This window comes from Phragmites australis, chromosome 14, assembly GCF_958298935.1.
Source record: "Phragmites australis chromosome 14, lpPhrAust1.1, whole genome shotgun sequence".
Lineage (NCBI taxonomy): Eukaryota > Viridiplantae > Streptophyta > Magnoliopsida > Poales > Poaceae > Phragmites > Phragmites australis.
In genome coordinates this window covers 30,140,289-30,161,078 of record NC_084934.1, presented here as the reverse complement: position 1 = coordinate 30,161,078, position 20,790 = coordinate 30,140,289, and the positions used below count along the sequence as shown (strand labels likewise).

The 20,790-nt window shown below is 42.5% G+C and overlaps 1 protein-coding gene across 1 annotated transcript; it reads right to left on the bottom strand.

The window, feature by feature from the left end:
* Window positions 1-18,110: 18,110 nt before the first annotated feature.
* On the bottom strand, window positions 18,111-19,744 carry LOC133890039 (thioredoxin-like 1-1, chloroplastic). The gene is made up of 4 exons (XM_062330481.1): window positions 19,435-19,744; window positions 19,010-19,186; window positions 18,753-18,917; window positions 18,111-18,663 (listed from the first exon to the last, which is right to left on the bottom strand). Exons 1-4 carry the CDS (start codon window positions 19,630-19,632, stop codon window positions 18,394-18,396), a joined length of 810 nt encoding a protein of 269 aa, XP_062186465.1. The 5' UTR covers window positions 19,633-19,744; the 3' UTR covers window positions 18,111-18,393.
* Window positions 19,745-20,790: the final 1,046 nt, after the last annotated feature.

Here is a 20,790-nt window from a genome sequence, read left to right as displayed (position 1 = left end):
CATTGGTAAGAATATTCAAACGTGATTATATGTCATAAATATTTTCATGGGGTAGTTATTTAATGACATTGAGCTTAGTTACTAGTACATGCTGTTTTTTATTGCGCGCATTCTTTGTGCCTTCATGTATTTCAATTAGACTAGTTCAAATATCATTTGCATTGATGATAGAATAAACACGATTAAAAACATCGACGTATAGAGATGATAAAAAGATACTCTTCTCTATAGCATCGGATTGCCTCTCCTTATTTGTGATACGAGGTCACATCTCTTCCTCGGTGACCCTCCAAATATCTAAATCTCGAGCTTGCAAATAACAAGTCATTATAACTTTCCAATGTGAGAAATTTGTGCCATCGAAAAAGGGAGCATTATGGGAATCCATCCTAACTCTGAATATCATAACTCACTAGGCGGTGAAGCCTAACAGATTACAATAAGACTAAGGCTCAAATGCCACTTGAATTGGCGAAACATTATGAAAGGTGAAGCTCTAACACCAATTAAAGAGCTAAATGTGAATCCTATCTTTGATACCAATTGTAGAGATCAGTAACATTCTAAGAGTGGGATGAATTAAGACACTTAAGATCTATTTAGCTCTAAAAACTACACAAGATAAATGTATATCAATTTTTATCTAAATATACTTTAAGTTTATCTAGTGTGTCTACTCTACAGACCAAAAGAGTTTGCAACCTATTTATGAAGGTAAATTGCAAGTATGTAAATACGAAAATATAAATAAGGTAGAGAGAGCAAACACGGTACAAAAAATTTTATCCCGTGGTATCGATGTAATGAATGTCACCCTATTCCACATTGAAGCTCTACCAAAGATATGCTATCAGTCATCAAGACTCTTCTGATCACGACTCTTGAGCCACCAAGTCACAAAGATAAAGTATCAACCCAGATGAGCCACCAAGCCAAAAAGGTAAGGTCTCACATAGCCTCTCTCTCGGTCACTTGTCGCCGTCTTCACTTCGGAGCTTGAGCTACCAAGGTAAGGGTCTCCGTATCCCCATACAACCGTCTTGCTGCTGCTCCACACCAAGTCAGAGGGTCAATAAGATTGAGTAACTCCGGCTCAAGGTACCGGCGAGTCACCAAGACTCCAAGGTGTCGGCATACCATGTGGTACAAGGTTAGATCACTCATTGATCCACTCTCTAGGAAGTAACACCTAGCAACTCTTATCTCTAGGTATATAAGAACTAATCACTCACTAATCTTATGCTTAATCGTCTTAAATGAACAATTTTAGCACTTTGATGGCTTAAATATCTTCTCAGTTGTATAAGGGCTTCTCTAGACTCCAGCTACCTCAAATGACCGAGTGGATATGTATTTATAGTCTCAACCCCACGTACTAGCCATTGCCCTAACGACTCACAGAAGCTGTGAATACCGGATATTTCGGTGTTAACAGTGGTACACTTACTGGAAAACTACCCGTTGGAACCCTCACACAAAATCTCTATGAACACCAGACTGCCCGGTGTGTTCTTCTTTTCATCACTGGACCCTTCAGCGTGCATACTACCACCATTCGAGCCACTTCTTGCTTCTCTGCATAAAATGCTCCGGTATAAACCTTCGGTGTTCATTGCATAGATCATTGTACCATCCAGTGGGTTGATCTTTAGTCTTCAACTCTTGGAAACGTCTCTACAGGAAATACTTCGGTGTAAGCCTTCGGTGTTCACACCTCTTCACACCGGACCATCTGACATATGGCTTCTTTTCTTCCTCCCTCTAGAAATGCTCCGCGTGTACTACACATTGAGCACCAGATCATCCAGTGAGCTGATCCTCACCCTTTGTCAGAAATGCTTCAGTGAGCACATTTCCTAAGCACTAGACCATCCGGTGAGATCTTCTTTTTTCTCTTTTCATTGTTCATTGTCCGGTGTGTTGAACTTGCTTAACACCGGACTATCTGGTGATGTCAACTGCATCTGGACACAAAGCTCCGATATGTACAAACTTGTCCAACGTCGGACCATCTGGTGAGGTCATTTTCTCTGGGTCTTCTCCAATTCAAACAAACTTTATCCCAACTTCGGTGACTTCTTCATGTATTGCATCCATGAGACCTACTAAAGCATATACTTGACACACGTGTTAGTATCATTAACTATGTTATCATTAATCACTAAAATCACATATATGCCCTAAAGTAAATGCTACAATCTCTCTAAGAACATGCTTCCTACATCTCCCCTTTTTGGTGATTGATGACAACACAATCAAAACAAGTAGAAAATAATAACTGGTATCAAATGTAAAAGCACAAAGTCTTAACACATTACTTGGATGCATATTCTTACCACTTAGTCCCCCTTTATTGTGGCTCCCCCTTTCTCCCATGTCACTATCTCCCTTGATCGACCTATGCAAGAGTTTCTCCTCCTTTGTCAATCTTCATGTATCTTGCACTTGCTTTGATCATCACAATTCTCCTCCTTTGTCAACAATCTCCCAAAAAGACTATAAATACATATTGAACTCAAACGAAAAATATTAGAGCGCATGGGAAAGAGCTTCATAAAATATGATCCAATAAAGTGATATTACTTATAGGGATTTAATTTAAAAGATATGTGAATATCAATTAAGATGGAGAAACACATATCACAAATCATGAAACTCACATAATATAGTCTAAAATCTCCCTATATGTGTGCATACATATAATGAGAAAGAAACATATGCACAACTAGACAATATACCAAGATAAAAAGTTTAAACCATATTATACATGGAGGTAGCTTAAATAAAAGGTTTGACAAAGATACCAATTGAAGTCTTTCAACATTACATACCTCCGGGAACTTATCGATTACTCCATAAGACTACAAAAGATATCACTTAAAACATATGTTAGTCTCAAAATCACAAACTATAGGATATACTCTACCTAAATGTGTGTATATAAGTGTTAAATACTTGTGAGATATATGCACTTGTTATTAATAACAATGAGTATTTATCCTATAAATTAGACTTATGACACATAAAATATATCAAATAAGAGATATACTATGTAAATGACCTGCCACTAATAAGCCATATAGGTTGCTCATAGGTTAAAGAGAAATATAAGCAACCTACCGCATAAAAACCTATACTAGGTATTACAATAAATTAAAATATGCATATGTAATCCTAGACAAACAAATGAACTAGATGCAAAATAAAATACATGAATAAGAATCTAGCTATAATTACCTCTTTTATCTTTGTTGGAAATTTCGATATATGATGATCATGATCTTTATCAATATGCCCAATTTTGTACATTTGGATTCTTTGCTTTAACTTTCACTCTATTTTGTGAGCCAAGTCTCCAAATCCCTATAGCTGCCTCGGACTTCAAGTCTTCTTTGGACCTTAACCGATTAAAGCCTCTTCATATTGGTGATGACTTCTTTGGGCACCCAAATAGGTTGGTTTTCACCTCCGGTCTTTTCTCCTAACCATGTGTGCAAACCACCTTGCCACTATCCTTCTTTTTGAGCTTGTAGTGGTTGCTCTTGATCTTGACCTTGTAGTTGAGCTTACTGTAGAGGTTGGAGGTCTTGTTAGAGAGGTCCATCATCTTCTTCTTCTGTTTGGCTTCCTTCTTGACTTGTTTGCATTGAAAGGACTTGTGACCTTTTTTATGTCACTTGAAACATGTCACGGTTGACCTCTGCACAAGCTTTTTTACTATGGTTACACGGTTATCTTAAAGAGGTTGGACACGTTCTTTGCCCTTTAATCTCGTCAAGTCCTTCTTGAGCTTCTCCACTTCTTACTTGAGCTCCTCATTCTCTTATATAATGAGATTATTATGTGATTCTACAATAATATTCTCAACACAAATCTTATTGCAAAGGGGTGAGCTAGATAACTCGATCAAATTATCACAAGAAGTGAAAACATCTACCTTATGATTAAAATTAAATAGAGAGATGAATTGCTTCAAAGGGATCTTAGTTTGAGATTCAATGCACTTAAATTTAGCCTTAAGCACTTCATATTTCTTGTTTAGCAAATTGAATTTGCTCACTAATTATTCATAATTCAAAATAAAGGTAGCATTAATATCATTAAGGGCATTGAATTTTTTAAGCTCTTTAGATTGTTTCTTAAAGGCTCTTTGTTGCTCATTGATCAAATGAATGAGTTCTTTTTGAGAAGGGGAATCCTCATTGGATTTATCATCACTTACATCATTATCAATACCTTTGGTCATAAGACACTTATAAGATGCCTTGTGTGATGACTTGTGTAATGATGATCTTAAGAAAGTGCTAGATGATACGGCTTTACCGAATCTGGAAAATTCCTGAATGATCGACTGAAATATATAAAAAACTTATATTTCGATTTATAGGGATCCCTATCTTTATCTCTATCCACAGAGATACCTATCTATATAGAGAGAGATTTTTCTAAAAATTGATCCTTGAAGGAGTGGATGGTGAGTCTTTCATCATTTGAGCTTGACTCTTCATTATCGCTTACTCATCTTCCTATGCTTGCAAATGATTTGGTTTTCCCCTTATCTCCCTCTTGTTCTTGATCTTCTTCTCCTTCTTGATATGATCAATTATTTTGACCAAGTTTTCATTTGAAATTGAATGATCAATCTTGGCATTGATCATCTTCATATTCTTCTCTAACTTTGAGAAGAGCTTGGCAATCTTGGAATCAATTTCTTCATCACTTGATGTGCTTCAATCGTCCTCTTTATCACTCTCTTCATCTTGATCACCATCATCTTCGCTTGAGCTTGACTCTTGCTCCTGTCTCCTCATCTTTGTCTTTATGTGTTGGCATTGAGCTTGTTTGTTTGTGAGAGTAAGTTTCTTGGTGTCGGATGAGGAAGATACTTTCACCCCCAATTTTCATGATCATCTCATGAGCGGTGATCTTGCCGAGCACTTGACTTGAAGTCATCTTCTTGATGTCATTATTATCATAGATGATCGAGACTATCAACTTCAAGAGCTTAAAGTATTCTTCAAACCTAGCCCATTGATGCTACAATCTCACTAAGGACATGTTTCCTAGAGGGTCATGCTTATTGAGCCAGCCACTATAGGCATGACCTAGACACGGCACGATACGCAGCGAAAGGCCAGCATGGGCATGGCTAGCCTAGCTAGGCATGTCACGACATGGCCAGCCCAGCAGACATGACATGCTCGGCATGCTTGGCCCGACGCCTAGCCGTTGGCGCGTGGGGCCAACCCAGTTGGGTATGGGTGGGCACGCAGGGGCATGATCGGGTTAACGGGTTGAATGGGCTGCACCTGGCACTTTTAACCTATTATTTTTGAATTTTCTATCCATTTTGTGACTATTTAGGCTCCAAAAAATTCAGAAAAATTACAAAAATCACTATTTTTCACCTATAAATAGAGCACCACCGTACTCTTCCACACTAGCAAACATATTTGCTATCTTGCTTTCTCTTCTCATTCTTGCCTCAAAGTTCTTGAGAATTTATGATAATTTGGTAAAATTAGTTTGAATTGTTGCAAAAAAATCTGAGAAATTTTAACACCATCATTCTGTTGTCTTAAAGAAATCTCGGTGATTTTTTTTATCATTGTTCTTTCTTGTTTCTTTCATCTTTATTTTATTATTTGACTATTTCTAACTCTAAATATTTGAATTTTTTTAAGTACCATTCGACATTGATCATGGATGCCATTGATCATGATCATAATGATAAACATCCATCGATCATGATTTTTTTTTAATAACTCTCAGGGGATTACGACCCTTTTGATAGCAGTGTCGCAGGTGAAGAAAGACACGGCAATGAACCTCCAGTTGGTTCACATGCAGTAGCACCTCCATCATCAGGCTCTACAATTGCACACACGTTAGCAAGCAACCCACCACCCACCTCTCATCTTAGCCTATAAATAGCCACCATGCCAAACTCTCAGTGATCCCATCGATCACATATCTCTCTTTTTCTATTTGCTAGTTAGTAACCACTTGCACACTTCAACAAATCAATTCCATATTTTCATTCATGGATCAATATGTCGAGAACTCACATGCATGGTTATCACTATGGTAACATTTTGAAAGGATCTTTAAATAAATAAACGAGGAATATGTAAACTTTGTTAAGTGTAATATATGTAGCTATGAATTATGTATCAGATCTACAAGTGGAACAGAGTACTTGATGAAGTATATTACATGTTGAAAGAAAAAATCTAGAGTTTATAATGAAATCATGTAATTTTTGGAGCATAGGTTGTACTCTTTTTTCTTATAGTAGAAAGGTTTTTAATTAGATAACCAATCAATAAATATCATTTTATCTGTTTTCTATAAAAAAAATAATTTTTTGAATTTTGTAGCTATTTTTATATTTTTTTCTATTTTCAGAGTGCTATCGGACCGATCGTGCCCCGCCGTGCCACAACTGTGCCTGGGCTGTAGGCACGGTGGCTAACGGGCTTACCGTGGACCAAGGGCGTAGCATGTGGGTCAGCATGACATGACCCGTTAACCTTATTGGCCTATCAGGCTGTGCCTAATCAAACTGGCCTGACAGACTAATTTGGACAAGTCTGATGCCTGTGTTGTCTATAGTTTCTTGATATACGGACTTTTTTTACTCATTAGATGGGGTACAATATTTGGCAAACGAGAACAACCCACAATTTGCCACTGAATAGGTCAGGGTATATCCAACAATAATATAGCTCACTATCATCTAGACAACCTCTTTAAAACTAGCTATAGCATGCCATATGTAATAGATTAATAAAGTTAGCACATGTCTTGGAGTGTGTTATAGACAAGTTAGTTTTTCTCTCTTTTCTCCTTCAGTGAAAAAAATCTAACGTGAACATCCTTCTAGCTAGCCGACCAGATTGTTCGAGATGCCTTCTTATTCTACATTGTGCCATAGAATAACTTCACTTCCGTTTCATGCCATTAGATTTCAAATTTTCTTCCCTGCTGATTGCCACTGCTTTTGGTTGAAAAGCTACAAACTACCTTTGGTTATCATTGTGCGTAAACAGAACCTTTACACATCAGATTTGTCCTCTTGTTCTGCAAAAGCCCGCCGCCGTTGTGGTTAATCAACTAGCTAGGCTGGGTCAAATCCATTGTATCGATTTCACCTACATATGTAACGGCACAATAATTGAATTGTGAGTTGCGACTCATCTGAATACACAGACCTTCATTGTCTCCATACAAATGTGTCTTTTTGGATATGTCTTTCGTAAGCATAAGAAAATTACAAATTACCACTCAAATAAGCTACTAAGATATATTGTTTTCCCAATGATTGGTGCGTCTATAATAACATTGAAGTAAACTAGTTGGAAGTTAGCATGACCTTAACTATTGTTCCTTTAAACTAGTCGACCTTGTGAGCCATCTTTGTTTCAAGTCCTTATCATCTAAAACACATAATCAAATATTTGTGCGCCGTACCAACATTTTGCAGGCATATATACCTCTGCAAATGAGTGGGTAAAATTTACCAAATATACACTGTTACTTGAAAAAGAGGGCAGCGCCAGCCACAAACGCAGCAGTAGTGGACTTTGCACCAACTTAATGTGGCCAATATGAAATGGAGGAGCGTGCACTTTTGGCTTCATGCATGTTTTGTGACCTAATGCTGTCTCTTAAGCTGTCACTTGCGCTCCTAATATACTTGGGGGAGCATCATGATGTCCACGAAAGAACAATTGGTGCCTAGGTAATGACAAATAGCTGCATATCCTATGTGTGTTAAAATTCCAGTTCTACATATAAGTCTCCGCCGCGGCTGTTAGAAAATGACCGAATCCACTAACAAAAGAATCATCGATCCATGCTGCATCATGACAGAGCTAATAAGCCAGGAGCCAAGTAGGAGTAATATTATAAATAAATGTGCATGCGTGATGTCGCTGAATTGTATAACTCAATAATTCATTGGAGCACTACATGTCTTACTAGAAGCTAGCTTTGCCGGAATCTTCAAACAATTTAGTATTTGCTTCGAGTACTTGAACACAGCAAACAGGATCCAACACTTAAGCATCTACTTACCGGCTTGTTTGCCCCTGCCGTGCACACCAATAAAAAAGGGCCAAATAGAAAGGAAAATAATGCTAAAAAACTAGAAAACATAGAGAACCTAAGTACGTAGTACATTGTCCCTTCACAGCGATTAGCAACATTAATCAATGATGACTAGTAGTAGCACTATCGTTTCGAGTGAGGCAGATTAATAAAGGTAATGCAAAGTCCGATGCACATGGATGGATGGATGGATCGTCGGTCATGTTGTCTCATCTTGGCAATGTTGCTGGGTCGGAGGAACCTGGAACGTGAAGGCAACAAGGCCTCGTGGCCTCGTGGGATGAGGTGAAAAAGCGCGCTCGGCAAGGGGGCGAACACGGCACGAGGCGCTGTCGCGTCCAGACACGCACGCAACCGAACCGCGCGGTGGCCTGGCCGTCCTTGCGATCGGGCAGGGCGGACCAGGCAACAGCGCCGGCCGGGTCACCTGCAGGGACAGACCAAGCGCGCGCTCTCTGGAAATGGAATTCACTGCTCGCCGGGGCACCGCGTGCGCCCCCAAAGCCGAACCGGCAGGCCCGTGCGATGTCTGCAGGCGACGGGATGAATTTATTTTATCAGCGAGAGAGCCGGAGCCCGGAGGAGGAAAGGGACAAGGAACCCGAGGTGGCTGCTCCCTGGAATGGAAGTAGATTGTGCTGTGCATACAGACAGAACAGAGCCCTCTTGATGCTCAACCGTTTCTTCTTTTGCGCATGGATAGTGCTCTGTGCCACCAAATGCTGCCCTGCCTAAACTTGGTGCAGCATAGCATGTCCTTGAGTGACGTGGAAATGGAGTGGCAGAGCGACAGTTGTACAGACAGCTCGCGTCAGGGACAAAGATAGATCGCACGCGCATGTCCAAGTTCAGCACATCGATCCTTTCAACTTTCACCACACGGTTAGACATAGCCCAGATGACATGTACAGACAGCTGAAGAATACTCCATGTGCTCTGTTCAGCCGTCGGCGCGGCCCTGACACCGACCACTGCTGTCTGCTCTGCCCTAAACTACATTTTCACCTGACAACCACCATTGCTGGTTACACGTACGTACGTACGCACGCACGCACGCTCAAACGGAGCTGCAGTAGTAAGCGTCTCTGAATGACAGGGATTGATTTTACAGGATCAGAGCTTGCAGATCTAGAAGCCGCAGAGAAAGCGAAGGTTTAGCTGGCGAGCAGCAAAGCAGAGGTTTGGCCTCGGCCGGTTTGGTGTGGTTGGAGTAGTGGGCAGGGATATGACGGCCGGTCCGTCTGCTAGTGCCAACACGATTCAGAAGCCATCAATCGACCGCCAAGGGGGCATGGCCATGGGTTCGATCGCCACCATGTCTCTCTCCCTCTATCCAGGTAGCATTAGCCATTCGCTAGCTAGGTTCTTGGCGTGTCTCCACAATGAGGAACACGCCGAGGTCCACAACGACACACAAGACATCTTATAGATCATCCGTGCATATACTAGCACTAGATGTTAAGATAGAGTTGGGTCGTAGGCTATCCTCGGGGAGAATCTCCGTTCCCCCTTTTGGGTTTTGGCCGCGTGTTCATCCATGCACATACTCGGTAGTCGATCGGAACAATATTTTACGAGTATCTGTCAGTCGCACGAGACAATCAAAATCATGCATAAGGGCCTATTTGACATAAGTCCCGGATCAACTTTAAGAGTGGATTTTTTTTTAAAGTCATCATGTGGATGATTAATTAGGAGGAGTAGTAGGACGGCATCAAAGATGTCTACAATTTAGGTACATGCCTCCAGGCCAGGCCCAAGGCCAAAAATATAGGAAAGAAATTGGAGAACATATGAAACAAGGCTCAAATAAAAATAAATCAACTATCTCTAAGAGTTGTTAAAGCATGGGCACCCGCCATTCCTCGTAAGAACTCTGCTAAATAGCCGTTTGTACTAAATAAGAGTGAGGCTGAGGAGTCCTCCCTTTTGCGTTTTGGCCGTGTTCTTTCTTCCACTAGCAGGAAGCAGAAGCAGAAGAGGCGATCGATGTGCAGCGCAGTTGGTAACACTAAGAAAAGCAAAGGTGCGGCGGAGCCTGTGGAACTTTGAAGTTTACAGCCGCCATAGGTACCCAACTCCAAAAGGCTGCGGCTGCGGCTGCGGCTGCATGTTCCGGCCACCGTCCAGCCTATTGATGGATCATGCATGGATGGAGTGATGGCTCGGGCTCGGGGTGCCAGCCCAGATGCGACCCAATGCATTCCGTTCACCGCACAGGCAACTGGCCCGCGTCTACACGGGCTGCCTTGGGACCGCAGACCCACATGGGGATACTAGAATTTTTTTATATTTTGAAAATAAAAATTGCTAAACTAGACGTCCAACAGGTGACATATTAAAAAAATAAAAATATCACTCTTCCAACAGATGTAACTCTTCCAACAGACGACATATTAAAAAATAAAAAAAAACACTACGTTCTACTGCTTTCAAAATTCAAAACGCTATCGAAATAGTCATAAAAAATTATATATAGAGAGAGGATATTATCATCTAGCTCTAAAAAAATCAGACGAAAATATGATCTGTAAAATAAGAAACAAATTTTTTGTTTCTTATTGTAAAGTAAACTTTTTAGTTGAATTTATTTTTTAAGATAGGTTGTAGTATCCTCTAAATAATAATTTTTTGCAGAATTTTTTAGGACAATTTCGATAATATTTTAAATTTTAAGAGTAATGGAACGTAGTTTTTTTTTATTTTTTTTAACTTGTCGTCCATTGGAAGGACAATATTTTTTTTAACCTAGCGCTCGTTGAAAGTGCGACATCTTGTTGTCGCTCTTCCAATGGACGGCAATAATCTATTTTTACAGTTTTTAATACAAATGTCTACTTTTACAATTTTTTATTTTTGAAACATAAAAATAAAAAAGCTCGGGATACGTAGCGTCCCTGCGCTAGCACTGCAGCCTAGCTGTAGTTTTTTTTATTTTTTTTTAACTTGCCGTCCATTGGAAGAATAATATATTTTTTAACCTATCGCTCGTTGAAAGTGCGACATCTTGTTGTCGCTCTTCCAATGGACGGCAATAATCTATTTTTACAGTTTTTAATACAAATGTCTACTTTTGCAATTTTTTATTTTTGAAACATAAAAATAAAAAAGCTCGGGATACGTAGCGTCCCTGCGCTAGCACTGCAGCCCAGCTATGAATCAAGGGGCCTGACCCCGGGTGGGCCTCCTAACAGAATTTTCACCTCCAATACTCTACAAACTTACGTGGGCCGGTCCATGTCTTCCTCCCAGACGTCACCGTGCGAAACAGCACGTTGGAATCTCCAATGAATTGAATCCAACATTACGGGCACAGCATGCAAACTTGGATTGCAATCCTTCTTCAAGGGCTTTAAACTAAGAAAGAGATAGCTACTGGTTGAATGTAATCCAATCCAATCTTACAAGTCCCAGAGTTACTTCTCTTCAATCCAGTGCATTCATTCAAACTTTTTTAATATTATTTTTACAGGAATTTCAAAAAATTGCACGAATTCGAAAAAATACAAAAATAATCTACTATCCCGAGATGGTTCCACGGAAATCAATTTTCGTGAGTTGAAATAACGAAAATATATATTTTCGTGGATTGATTTAACGAAAATTTAATTTTCACGATTTGAAAGTGCAAAAAAAAATTCATGTCTTGAGAGCGCGAAAATACGAAATTTGCCGTGGGACCGAAATGCGAAAGCTAGTTTTCACAGGACGGGCGCGCAAAAACTGCCAGTTTTCGCAGAACATGCACATGAAAACTGGTATTCGCACTGTTCGCCTTTTGCACACTTCGCTTTACTCCGCTGCCGATTGCGCGCTTGCCCTCCTATGCATTCGGGCGAGACAGTGGCGCCGGTTGAGAGAGAAGAGGAAGAAGAGAAGGAAGAAGAAGGGAGAGGGAGAGGAAGGAGAAGTAAGGAGGGAGTAGGAGGAGGAAGAAGGAGAAGGTAAAAAAAATGCATGTTTTTGTTAGTTTTTTTATTTGTTTAGGTTAAATTTTAATTAGATATTTGTTAGTTTTAGATTTATGTAGAAATATTTGTTAGTTGTAGATATTTGTATATTTATATTAGGATAAATAAGTAGGACAATAAATTTATATATATGTAGAAATATTTGTTAGTTTTAGATGTATGTAGAAATATTTGTTAGTTTTAGGAGTTATTGTCGTTCGGCAGTGGCGACGACGGAGCCAAGAGGCCCTGTTGCGGCATCCCTTTCTCTCCTCTCCCTTCTTCCACTGCCCCCCCCCCCCACTGCTCTTCGTTGTTTCGGTGCGGCAACGCTAGGCGACCTGTTCCCCTCGGCTCAGCATCGTTCTTCTTGTTGGGCGCCTAACCCCGCGTCTCCTCCAACTAGATTGGCATGGCTCCTCCAGGCTTTGGGGGCCGGTGCGTGGATCTTCTCGCTTCTGGATGGACCTGCTCGCCGATGGTCAGATCTTCTCGCCGCCTTTGGGGCCTGTGCGTCAGCACGCTGCCAGGCTTCTCGTGCTATTCTGGGCTCACGCCTCCCATCTCAGGTTGATCACTGGGCCTGATGTGATGTGCGAGCACGCGTGGTTGGGTGCCACCAGGCTCCCTGCTCTTCTCCCGGGCTTGTGCGTGGTTGCATGTGGTTGGCTGCCTTCGGGCCCCCTCTCCGGAGCTCACACGCATGGACGATCACCGTCGGTTCCATCGAGATGACCAGTTCGGCATGTTCCGCAAGTGGCGGCTATTGGTAGCAAAAAATGGCACGGCCAGATTTTTGTATACACCGGATAGTCCGGTGATCAATGTCATGTCATCGCCGGACTATCCGGTGTTTGTAGTTCAATTTTGATCAGAAGATATATTTTCTAGAAAAAAAATAGTCCGATAAGGGGCTCATTAAACGCCAGACTATCCAGAAATGGGATGAGAATTTGGTACAGAGAATCATGCTCTCTATATAAAATATTCTAACGAATGATCCAGTGAAAACATCGGACTATCCGGTGTGTAGAAGGTAAATTTGCGCTGAAAACTTGCTCTCTAGAAAAATGGTTCGGTGGAGATTCCGAGGTATACCAGACTATCCGGTGTATAGAAGGCCAATTTGCACCGAAAACTTGCTCTCTGGAAAAAAAATGGTCCGGTGGAGATTCCGAGGTATCACTGGACTATCCGATGAAAAGAAGAAGATTTTTAGCCGAAAATATGTTCTCTGGTGAAAATTTTCATGTGAGGTCTTTGATGATCGTCAGATCGTTTGATGCGTTCAAAAGGAAAAGTTTAAAAAAAATACTCTCTGCAATTATTGGTCCGGTGACATACTCCGGTGAGTATAAATGTGACATCAAAATATCCGGTGTTCTTGAGTTTGTTCTCACCGGACCATCCAGTGTTCAGTTCGAAACTGAATCAAAGTAGATTCGTGGATTTGTTCAGATCTCTTTCACAATTTTGAACAAATAGGGCATGTTTAGAGTTAGAATAGAATCCTATTTTGATTCCCTAGGGTCAAGACCATACCCCCCTATAAATAGTCGAGGGGTGGAGGTCGATTGCATATCCATCAGTCAATCATATCTATTGCATCTACTTTTTGTTTTGCCTTCACTTTCTTGCAATTTAGGATTAGTTCTTCGCTGCTATTTCGAATCCCTATGGTTTGGGTGGTAGTTCTTTATCGATTTGTTCGTAAATCGTTCGGCGGCGACCCCCAAGGTTGCTGGTCGAAACCATTGCTTGTTTGCTTGTAAATAAGTCGCACGTCACTGTGAAAAGCGACAAATATTCTTGACAGACCCGTGTTGGCGAGGTGTTACCCAATTTCGCACCGAACAACGGCGTACTGCTTGTGCTACTACTGATGCTTGTGCTAATTGTTGCTAGTGCTTGAGGCGACACGTGCATGAGGTGTGGTAGCTGTCATGGGCAGAGCGCTTGGCCTACCGTGGGTGGTGGCTCGCTGCTTGTGTTGTGTGTTGCGTCGGTGCAATGCCCGGTTCTGCTGCGGCGACGCCGGATCTACCACGCCCCACGTTGGATCTGCTGCTTGTTGGCACCTGATCTGGGTGTCGGGCATCCTTGTGGCGCTACACGGCTGCACGATGGCCGCCTCTGGGCCTCCCACCACTGCTTGCACTCCTCCCCTTGTTGGATCTGTCTCCATTCCCCAAATTCGACCCGCAGGAGCCCGATGGCATAGTGTTGACTCAAGGATAGCGCTTGTGGGTGGGGATGGCGGACGCTTTCTCAGTGGTTGGGTGGGGGTTTCAGGCGAAAGCCCTGCTCAGTTTTTTGCTGACACCAGTGATTGTGATGCCTTTGGGCGCCACTCCCCTCCGTAGAGGCGTTGTCGAGAACCCCTCTGTCCTCCCACACTCACACTTGTGGATTTGGACCCTCTAGGTGAAATCCTAGCTACAAGCATCTGGATCGGCGATGGCGGTGTCCTTGGAAGTCATGCCCTCCTTGGAGGCTTCGCTTTGGAGTCCTTTTTCTTTGGTTTGGAGTGGCATTCGGCTTTGGCATGGACCTGGTCACTCTCACGACGGACTTCTACACCTTTGGAGGCTTGGAGGCTTGTTTCTTCAATAAGTTGTTGCCTCAAACTGGGATGCTCTCTACCTCTCTCAGCACACGGTTGATGCGTGTTGTGCTAGCTGTGCAGTGTTGAAGTTGAAGCTGCTGCGTCATCGGTTCGATGGAGCTCAGCAACAATAAAACAGTGCACGGTTGTCCCCACGGCAGTATTAGTGGTGGCCATTGGGATGTGGGTGTGGCAAGTTTGAGATAGTTGTAGTGTTTCGCCGTAGGAAGTCAGAGCTGCTCTTGCTTGGCAACGATAACCTACGACAGTCCTAATGAGTTGTATCATCCTCTCATTTGGAGGGTTTTGTTGGTTTTCCCTCTTATTAAACCGACCCGTTGTTTGGTTTTTAGTCTGATTTTTCTCATAAACTAAGTCAATTCTCTTTATCTAATATAATATCGGCAATGCTCGTGACGTCTTTTAAAAAAATATTTTCTTATCTTGGATCTTTTTTCAACACATGGCTTGTGAGAGTCTACTATATAATATTGTGGTCATATTGTCGATGAAACAAAATTATTTTACAAAACTATATCAGCCCTGACCCCTCTAAACCACTGAATAAGTTCATTTGCATGCCACACATGCCACTGGTGTTACTGACTTGTGGGCTCAGACCCATATTTCACACTCAGAATGATGGGCGTACTGCAGAACACCACTGAATAAGTTCATTTGCATGATGTAGGATTGATTAGCGCAAAATATGTAATCGGAGGGGATGAATGCTTGTGAAAGCTAAATGCAACTTTTAATTTACCCTAAACAAAAATTCAATTTAATCTCGTAATCAGTTCTGGACATACTACTATCGCGCACTAAAAATGATGTACAGAAAGATCCGACGGTTCAAATTCCCTCAAATTTTAACAGTAGAAACTACACAATGTTACGAAACTATTCCAGAAAGAATAAAAACAATTAGATCTCTGGATCAAGAGTTATGATCTTTACAAGTAGACTGTGGTAGATGTTGATGAAAAAGATTAAACCATAATTTTGCGATTATGCAAGAATTATGAAAATCCAGTCAATCAAACTTTTCAAAACTTTACCTTGATGCACTAGAATGATTTTGGATGGATCAAACAAAAACAAATTGCATTGACCGAAGAATCCCCCAAAAATCAACTCGGAACGACAAAACGAGAAAAGTAGAGAGAAAACGAAATTACGAACTCATCAACTTATAAAATTTGATCTTCATTGCATAGATGAGTTCATAAGATGCATCCCTAAAAGATTCTCCACATAAATCTAAACCCTAAATGGTTTTTCTTTTTTCTAAAAAAAACCCTCTGCACTGTTGCACCACTGACAACAGCTTCTCTTTTATTTTCAATCGTACGCACAGTAACCGACTCGGACACAGTCTCCGCCTGGGCTTCGCGTGCGTGCTGGGCCTGCACTGCTGCCGTGCCTGGGCTTCCTGCGCCCGCGCGCGACGCGCACTGGGCCACCGCCGCCTTTGCGGCCGTGAGCCCGCGTGGGCTGCCATATCGCGCTGGGCCGAGCCTGGCCAGCCTCGCCTGGCGTGCGGTCGCTCGTGGCCTGCCTCCTCGCGCTGCTGGGCCTCCACTCACCCGTGCAAACTGGACCGCATCATCTATGCCAGCTGCTGACCGCGCCTGCCCTCCTGTGCGCTAGGGCGCTCCACTGGGCTGCACCCAGCCAATTGGGGAGCTTTTCTATTTTTTTATTTTTTAAATAAAAACTTGTGTGTGTGTATATATATATATATATATCCGTTTTGAAAAAATTGCAAATCTAGTCTCTTGTCTTCTATGGAGAAAATATTACGTTCGCAATTTTCAACGGGCAACAGGAGCTAGATTTGCAATTTTTCAAAACAGACATATATATATTTGCATTTTTTATTTAAAATAAATTAAAAATCCCAACAAGCCCCCATGGAGCCACGTCGGAACCATCTCCCACTGCCAGCTCCTGTTCATGCAAACAACAAAACCCGTGCACATTCAAAAGTCATTGACACAATCCACCGCGCACTAGACCGTATAACTCTGTGTACGTCTCATGATGCAATACATCTTTACATATATCGTTCCCTAGCCCGAACATTTCACGTGACCTTCTGACTGACTTGATCTTAGTTACTCTCTGAACTTAATCCCGGTCCTGTTACCGACCACGTCCGCATTCAGGACACAACTGCACATAAACAAACAACCAATTCCAAGCACAAGTACTCACAAATTTGAGTCGCTTCAATCCGCACGACACATATATATCAAAATCACAAATATTATTATGCTACCAATAACATATCCAAGCAACATATTAGCAACACATGCACATCAATACATACATATCATCTAAATCACTTCGCTTTTGCCAATTCCACAATAAAACAAATTTTCAGCATTCATGATCTCACACGTGCTACATATGCCACTGGTGTTTCACTGATTTGTGGGCTCAAGACCCACATTTCAACCTCAGAACGCTTGGCGTAGTGCAGAACATGGACTTGTTCAATGGCATGTGGCGAATTATCTTAAAAAACGACATCAGTCTTTTGAAAGGATTGTTCTAAGATTTGTTAACCGCCGAATATTTCAAGTTCAGGACAACATTTCGGCACCAAATATTGAGAAAATAATGGCCAGATATTTGCTACATCCTCCACTCATGTTTTCCGAAATTTCCTCATCTTTCAATAATATTAAGAACCGGAAATTAGCTGGACCTTCTCCCTTCTTAGTTCTAATTAATATTTGATGCGTTCGTTTGGCGAAAATTGTAGCATGCAGAAACCACTATGTTGACAATGGAACTATGCACGGCTGCTGGGCGAGCTCTCAACTTAGCTTCGAGAATCACGGTAATTGCACTAACTTGCTTAACTCTGTACTCGGTCTGTGAGTTTTTTTTTTTTTTTTGGCTTTCTGTATGCGGTTGCTGTATTTGGATCGTCTCGCCAATTAATTATCTGTTATTTGTTCAGTACTTTGCGTCTTCAAGGCTCGGTCATCCAACTGAAATTTCTCTGCATACAATAGAAGTATAAAACAGGTAATTCATTTATCTTATTTCTAATATCTTCTGATATTTAGAATATATATATATATATATATATATATATATATATATATATATACACACACACACATATGGTCATGGCGCCGGTGGTGTCGTGCTAATAAGAGAAAAAGATTCTCTTTTTGCCGGCAGCGAACACGGCATGTGGATTTGGATTTTGTAGTGCTCATTGTCGTTGAGCGCACGCACCAGGACTCCATGCCGGCCATGTAGATCCTAACTGTCTATCTATCTATCTCCATGTAGATCCTATATATGTGTGTGTGTGTGTGTGTGTGTTAGGATCTTCGCGTCCATATTTGTGAAAGTTGCCGAGGACACTTGCCATGGGAATGCCAAGAAGGCAAGAAGGCAACTATCCTTTCGTTTCTTGGTGCTCTTGAAGGTTTGGCTGAAATCAACCATATCTTTATTCAAGATGATTTAGACACTGTTAACGACAAATTGCTTCAAGATAGCTCAACCAAGCACAGTCCCGACCCAGATGTGGATGCTATTAGCTCAACCAAGTACAGGACTAGCTACCACAACACATATACAATGTAGTAATCAGCAGACTTACAAACTAAAAGCCTAACCCTGCGCATCTGCATCTCAATGTCTCATACATCAGACCAAGAATCAGTAAATCTGTACAAACAATGAACAAGAAACCACTGTCTATCTTCCGGATGACAAGAAGGAACTCTCAGATCCCTGAGTGAGCAACTGCGTCGGAGATGCAGGCAAAGGAAACCACGGGCTTCCGGGTGCGGCAGCCTCCTTCGCAATGGCTTCTGCAATTGGGACAAGGCCCGGTTTCTCGTAGGTGAATTGCAGGTCCCTGTTCGCAGCCAAGGCAATGAGCTCCGACTCCTCGAGCCCCCGTGCAGGGCCGAGGCTGCACCTGTCCGGCCCGTGCTTCGCGAGCGCGTCCTTAAACTTCTTGATCTGAACACACAATTGCAACAAGCACATTAGCAACGTTGCAATTCATTTACAGATTCTTGTGATTTAAGAGGGAATGTAGGGAGGCTTACAGTTGCATTGGTGCAGCTGAAGCTGCTGACCCGGCCCTGCGCTCCCCTGTAGAACCTGAAGAAAGGGAGGACATGGACATGGAGGCTGTGGCACATGGACTTGTGCGTCTCGTAGTTCACTTGCAGGAACAGCACATCCGGGTTCTTCTCGGCAAACTGAGCGATCTGCGCGGCAGAATCAATTGACCAATAAGCAATCTTTTCATTGCATGTCTTGTAATCAGAGCAAGAATGTTTCAGCTGTGAGTTGTGCCTACCTTGGGGTGGAGAGCGCGGCAGCCACCGCAGCCGGGGGATAAGAAGTCGACGACGACGAGCTTGTCGCCGGCGTTGAGCAGGGAGTCGACGAGGTCTTGCACGCACTCGATCTCCCGCATGTTGGGCTGCAGCCCCTTCTCCCACCACCTCATGGCCTTCGAAATCGTCAGGTTCATCTGCACAAACCAACAGCAATCAAATTTTTTTATCAAAAAAAAAAACAGCAAATCAAATTTTAGTATGAATCCAACGGCAACTCAGCTGTCTCCAACACCATCAGCTAAATCCCAGCAAAAAAATGGGGTAAAAGTAGCAACTTGGAGTACGCGAAATTCCCAAAAACTAGAACCGAGTCTAAAAAGAATCTTTGTGTTGAGAATCTTCAAACTGCAACAAGACGAATTTTTGTAACGAACCAACGCACCTCCCCAGGCACGGCTTCGAGGCTCCGAGGCAGCAGCCTCGCCTTCCTGTCCGTCACCGCCATCCGCCCGCCGGGAAACGAGCTCTTGGCCCTGTAGACGCCGGTCGGCACAGGCTCCGCGGCGCCCCTCGGCCGGCCGGCTCCGACGTCCCCACCACACAGCGACGCCACTACACCGTTGCACAACGCCTCGGCCATGGCCGCCTCGTCGACTCGGATCGAATCCTTCGGCAGCGATGGAGGTCGAGAGAAAGCACTTAGAGACGAAACGGGAGAAGAGGAGACGACGCAATGGCGGACGGGGAGATGCGGCGAAGCAAAACAGCGCCCATTTTAGAGGGTGAAAAAAAGGGCACGCTTTTTACCCCTTGTCGCCGCAACGGCTTCTGCGTGCGGTGATTCTCCCGCGAGCCGTTGGATGCGTGCGGTGGATGGACGGATCGGCGCCGAGCGGTTGATGTGGACCGCTTTTTACAGCGGTAACTAAAAGGCGTGCTGAGTGGATATATATGTTGTGGATAAGATTGAAGCTGGGCCTCACGAGGAGGAAATAAATTCTACAGTAACATATTTAAAAATATCCTTATAAGATTCTACCTATATCATTTAATCTAATGGTTAGATTAAAAATAAGATAAAAAAAATGAAAACATATTATTAGAGAGAGTTTTTCTATGATAGGGTTATATAAAATTTGTTTTTCGGTACTGAAGGTTAGCTATGGATACGGCCTTGGGTACTAGCCTGGGGGCGCGTGGCAAATGTGATTCTGTTCAAGGGCGGGCGAGCCCGCTACAGCGAAAGTGAGTTTTTCTTTTTACCACAGTAAACAGGCAGTAATTCTGTGTTGTTTACCATAGTATCTCACTCTTCACAATTTTGTTTGGAGGAACAGAGGCACCGCACGACTTGGCGCCTCGAAATCCACGTGTGGTTTATGGGGTGGAAATCACGTTTACTTTGTTTAGACATTTGAATCAGGCAAGTGATTTTACTTTGTTTAGCTGGTAAACGCATGGTCTAGGTTTTCCACGGGCTAATTTTAGCTGCAGTAACATTTGCCCTGCATTCATTGATACTGTAGCAAGGAAACATCTCTGTCGATAGAGGTAAAATCGCCGCTCATGATACCGTGGGATTCTTCTGTTCGGCGGCGGCACGCAGAAACAAGAAGAAGCCAACGATGCTGGTAACACAACTGACAACTCTATCTCTGCAGGGATGACTCGGATTTTCGTGCCGCGCGATGACATGTGAGCCATACATACTGCTTGCTTGATTCACATGGAATGACAAATCGAGATCTGCCGGTTATGACAATTCTTATTCTTGGTATTTAAATGAATCGCTGGGAGA